General features: G+C 65.6%; 1 protein-coding gene across 1 annotated transcript in view; it reads left to right on the top strand.

Moving 5' to 3' along the window:
* Positions 1–2,155, top strand: part of LRPAP1 (LDL receptor related protein associated protein 1) — a 20,783-nt gene that overhangs the window by 10,452 nt on the left and 8,176 nt on the right. Inside the window, exon 4 of the mRNA XM_042782638.1 lies at positions 4–172. Coding sequence (XP_042638572.1) covers positions 4–172 — 169 coding nt within the window. The remainder of the gene's footprint in view (positions 1–3; positions 173–2,155) is intronic.

Raw genomic sequence — 2,155 nt, 5'->3', positions numbered from 1 at the left:
GAGCTCCACGCCGACCTGAAGATGCAGGAGCGGGACGAGCTCGGCTGGAAGAAACTGAAGGTCGAAGGGCTGGACGAGGACGGAGAGAAGGAGGCCAGGCTCATCCGCAATCTCAACGGTAGCTTTGTGTTTAACGTCACGGGAGGCGGCACAGGCCGCTCGTTCGCAGTCGGTCAGTTCCGTCGTCCGTGTCTTGCACCGGGGCGGACCCAGATGACGGCTCTGGGGACAGCTCACTGCACGGGGCCCTGGACGGCTGGCGCTTTCAGATCACTGTTGGCAAACCCAGGGAAGTCAGGGTGGGGGACAGGGACAGCAGAGGGCGTAGACGTGTCCAGGGTGTGGTGGTGCCAGGGGAGGGCCACCTGTGGGCTTAGACGGTGCCAGCAGCTGCCCTCTGCCAGGTCTCCAAGGAGGGACCGAGCAGTCACCCGCCAGGGCCCAGAGGTTTGGAAAAGCACTCAGGCAGGCGGGCCACGGTTGCTCCCCAGGCTTCCCCTGCACCCCTTCTCCTTCGGCCCCTTGACACGGCTCCCACACGTGGGCGCCCTCGTGTTCAGGAGGACCTGGCCGGTGCTCCCTGCGGAGCCGGTGGGCTTTTCTTTTACCAGCATGTGTGTGTGTGAGGTGCGTGTACATGGGTGGGTCATTGTGAGTGAGGTGTATGCACACGCAGCGCGTGGTGTGTGTGTGTCTGCATGTGTCTACATACGTGTATGTGGCCCTCTGTCCTCTGGGCCTGTTGTGCTGGGCAGGAGGCCTCAGACTGGAGACGGGGTGTCTGCCTGTCCTCCGGGCCTGTGGGAGCCAGTTCCTGGGCTGGGGCAAGAGGCTGGCATCGGGTGGCCTTGGCAGAGTGCAGGGTCCTAGTGGACCAGAAGGCCAGACCAGGGTCCAGGCTGGAGGTCTCTGCTCTGGGCCGGCTCTCACTGCCGTCACAGCTGGTGCCCTGTCCAGGGTCCGGACTGGGGGCTTGCTGGCCTCTCCCGAAAGGAGGGGTAGGGACCCAGGATGCCCCTGGGAGGGGTCGGGTAGGTGTGGAGGGTGGTGGCAGCGTCCCTCTATGTGAGCACGTGGTCACCGGGGGACCTAGGGTTCGAGTGGGAGGAGCCTCTTTGGGAGCACCTTGGCCGGCTCTGCGGCCCGGCGGCGTGCCCTGGGCACATCCCGTCGCAGACCAGGGCTCTGTCCGTGGCTGCCCACAGCACAGCTGCAGCAGGGGGCCTTCAGAGGGTCCTTGTATGTGAATGGGGGACAGGCTCCCGTAACCTGAGCGAGAGCCCCTCAGGGTGATGCGGGGCGGGGGACACCGCCCCATCTGCAGCCTCTGGGCCAGCGGTGGGAGCAGACTGCCTCCTGGGACACGGGGTGTTTGGCCCAGTGCTGTCCAGGGGCATCTCACCTTATACCCCAAGTTCTCCCTGAGCTCCAGTGAGGGTCGCAGTAGGTGTGACCCCAGGAGGCTGGGGGCCCCTGTAGATTGGCAGTGGGGTGCAGGTTCCGGGACAGAAGAGGAGATGCCGGGTGTGGGGCCAAGGGAGGGCTTCCAGGAGAGCCATGGGGAGCCTGTCTACATGGGTTCACAGAGGGGCTGTGGTGTGGGGGTAAGGTGGGTCACCAGCTCGGACAGTGACCGAGGATGTGGCAGAGGTGGTTGTCGGGGGAGACTTGGAGTACAGCCCTGGGGCAGGGGGCTGGCAGAGGAGGGAGGGGACAAGGACCACATCCCTTCCTCGGGGAGGTGGAGCTGACCTGGGGGAGATGGAAGGGCTCAGGGGCCCGAGGCCAGGACAACCCGCGTTCCCGGAAGCCGACACCTGGCCGGGGCGGGGGACAGACCTGCTGACTACAGCCAGACTTTCAGGGTGGTCTCCCTTCTGTAAAAACAGGGATAAGGTGTTCGAGAAGCCACACCGCAGTCTTCACTCACTCGGTGCTGTTCTCCCTGGGACCGGAAGGCCGGTGGGGCCGTCCCACCAGGGTCCTTAGCCCGACGGGCTGCTGCACTGCCCTGACCTGGCACAGACACTGGCGGTCAGACGGGCATCTGGGAGAGGGGCACAGAGCAGGCCTGTCCCCTGGAACCTGAGCAAGGCTGACAGTGGGGAGCCCGCCGGTCTCCCCAGCTGGAGGGCGGCGCCGCGTCAGCTTAGCG

This window comes from Orycteropus afer, unplaced genomic scaffold (assembly GCF_000298275.1).
Source record: "Orycteropus afer afer isolate SDZICR_OR568_19922 unplaced genomic scaffold, OryAfe1.0 scaffold00398, whole genome shotgun sequence".
Taxonomy (NCBI): domain Eukaryota; kingdom Metazoa; phylum Chordata; class Mammalia; order Tubulidentata; family Orycteropodidae; genus Orycteropus; species Orycteropus afer.
This window is presented reverse-complemented; position numbering and strand designations above follow the sequence as displayed.